The following is a 2,533-nucleotide window of genomic DNA, read 5'->3' on the forward strand; positions in this document are numbered from 1 at the left end:
ATATATATAAACAATTCTTCTAATAATTCATTAAAAAATTTCTTTCGTAGCCAGCAAGTTTATGGTTAAGTAAAGAAACACATTGGTATCATGCCAGGTTTTTCAGTTGCTTTCATTTAAACGGAATAAGGTCAAAAGCATATTTCCGTCTGATATCCGAAATCTGTGTATAAGTAGTAGTAACTCAAAAATAAACTTCATATGCAATAGGGCCATACTTAGCAGAGAATGTAACACATCAGCTACATGATACAACACCAGAGATTATGAATTAAGCATATCTTAGTCAAAATATAGTCCATCTATCCGAAGAATATCCCATGTCAGTTGTGTAGAGTACTACAGGTTACTATGGTTGTGAATTGGAACTATTACAAGTAGAGGTGTGGGGAAAACTATTCAGACAAGTTTGACAGGTGTCGGTGGGAAAAGTATCTAAAGCTCCTTTGGCTAAAATTTGCTTCTTCTCGTCTCTGTAGCTGCAGGTAATCTTAGACTCTATGGCGATAGGAGTTAATTAGATGGACTGACTATATGTACTATGTTGGGAGAAAAATACTGTATTTCTAATTTTTTTTGCACAATTTGAATTAAATAAGACAGCTAAGTTCTGTTGATTGTATAACTGGTTCGTGAGTACAAGAAGGATAGAGTGCGCAGGTGAATTATCATTGTTCAAAATTTTCTTAAACATTTGGAAATAATATGCCACACTAATTTCCTAAGCATTTGGAAATACAGGGTATTCATTACCGGAATTGGAAAATAATATGTCACACACTCTAATATGCAATTACATGATCTCGCGTGGAATTGTTAAGTAGTAAATTATAACACAAGGTATTCAGGATGAAAAAAAATTAAATGTAATGCTGTTAAGGCCATTGTTTTCATTAATTTAATTTGTTTCCGTCGTTGAACAGCAGATCCAATTTTTTGGGTTTACGACTACTGATGTTAAATTCCGTAGCCTTGTAATTTTGAATCCTATAAAGAAGACAAGGGAACTACTTGATTAAGCAAAGAGAAAAAGTTGCCTTCGTAAAGAACTTTTTGATGGAACTAACTCGCATTTGAACTACATGGAAAGGTGCCATTGATGGGATTCGAACCCGGTTCACCTAATTGGAAAACGAAAGTTTTTTCCACTGAGCCATCACGGCTCTAGGTTTTAAATAATAAAAAAAAATTATGTTATTCATGTATATGCTTATTATATATATATATATATATGTATATGCTTATCATATATTGTCAGCTTCTGTTTCTATTTTTAAATGAACCAATAATAGCCTTTACCTAAAAAATGCTTTCATGGAGCAAAAGTGGACACATATTTGTGGGCCTACTGTGGAAATAAATAACGTCTATTACCTTGTATTAGAATTATAAATTACAAAACAGGATTTTTATGATGAAAAAAAAATTAAATAATCATTTAAATAGCTTTTAAGACCATTGCTTTAAATAGTAGGAAAGACTAAATTATTCGTGAATATACTTATTATATATGTATATAGTCTGCTTTTATTTTAGTTTTTTTAATGAGCCAATAATGGCCTTTACCAAAAAAATTGCTTTCATGAAACAATTGTGGACACACATTTGTAGGTCTACGGTGGACATATCCATATCGAGCTTATAACTAACACATATTACTTGTTAGGGTCTTTATTTACAAAATTAGATTTATTTTGTTATATTTTAAATCAATATATATATATATAGATTTTAGAAGTATAAAAATATAACTATTTGGGATATAATTCTAATTGTGACTAGGTCAATAATTAAAAAAAACGCAGAGATGTAAGCCAGCCCTTTAAACACCTTTTACCTATTTCAATATAAAATCAAATCAGTATACATAGCTTTTAGCAGTATACCCATGTTATGTTTTCTGATTTGGGCCTTTTTTCCAAAGGGATTTTACCAAGTATTTAAGCGATTTAAATAATATTGTGTTTCAAAACAAATGACTTGATCATTTCTGGTAGTATACTTACATTACTTTATGTCTTTAAGAGAGTCAAAAGAAGATTTTAAATTTAATCTTTGTCTTTCGAACTAATTCCGAAATTTATTCAAATTTATACTTTATAATTTAAAAATACATATTATAAAAAATTGAATTCTGCTGAAACAAAAATTCTGTTTTTCAGGACATTTCTAATAACGATTATTCCTGCATCGTTATCATTTCTTTCGTGCCATGTTCTAGGCCTTATTATGTATTCCGTGTATTACCATTGTGATCCAGTTCTAAACAAAGAACAATCTGGTGTCAGTAGATACGACCAAGTAAGTTACATTCATATGAATCGGTATAATTATTATAATAAAAAAATAAAACAGTAAAATAATTGAGAGATTAAGAACATGTAATTACAAAAAAATATTTGTTTGTTTTGATAGAAATATTTTATTTTGTTTTGAATCAGAGACTATGGCAAGTTTCATGAGGTGACATAACAATATTGACAGATAACAGTAGGTTAAATTTTCCTAAGCGAAAGAATATATATATATATAT

General features: G+C 29.5%; 1 protein-coding gene across 2 annotated transcripts in view; it reads left to right on the top strand.

The window, feature by feature from the left end:
* The window catches only part of LOC107443832 (sodium-coupled monocarboxylate transporter 1), a 34,426-nt gene that overhangs the window by 20,689 nt on the left and 11,204 nt on the right, over positions 1–2,533 (top strand). For both annotated transcript variants that reach the window (XM_071184226.1, XM_043042314.2), the window contains exon 6: positions 2,163–2,301. In XM_071184226.1, coding sequence (XP_071040327.1) covers positions 2,163–2,301 — 139 coding nt within the window. The remainder of the gene's footprint in view (positions 1–2,162; positions 2,302–2,533) is intronic.

This window comes from Parasteatoda tepidariorum, chromosome 8 (genome assembly GCF_043381705.1).
Source record: "Parasteatoda tepidariorum isolate YZ-2023 chromosome 8, CAS_Ptep_4.0, whole genome shotgun sequence".
Taxonomy (NCBI): domain Eukaryota; kingdom Metazoa; phylum Arthropoda; class Arachnida; order Araneae; family Theridiidae; genus Parasteatoda; species Parasteatoda tepidariorum.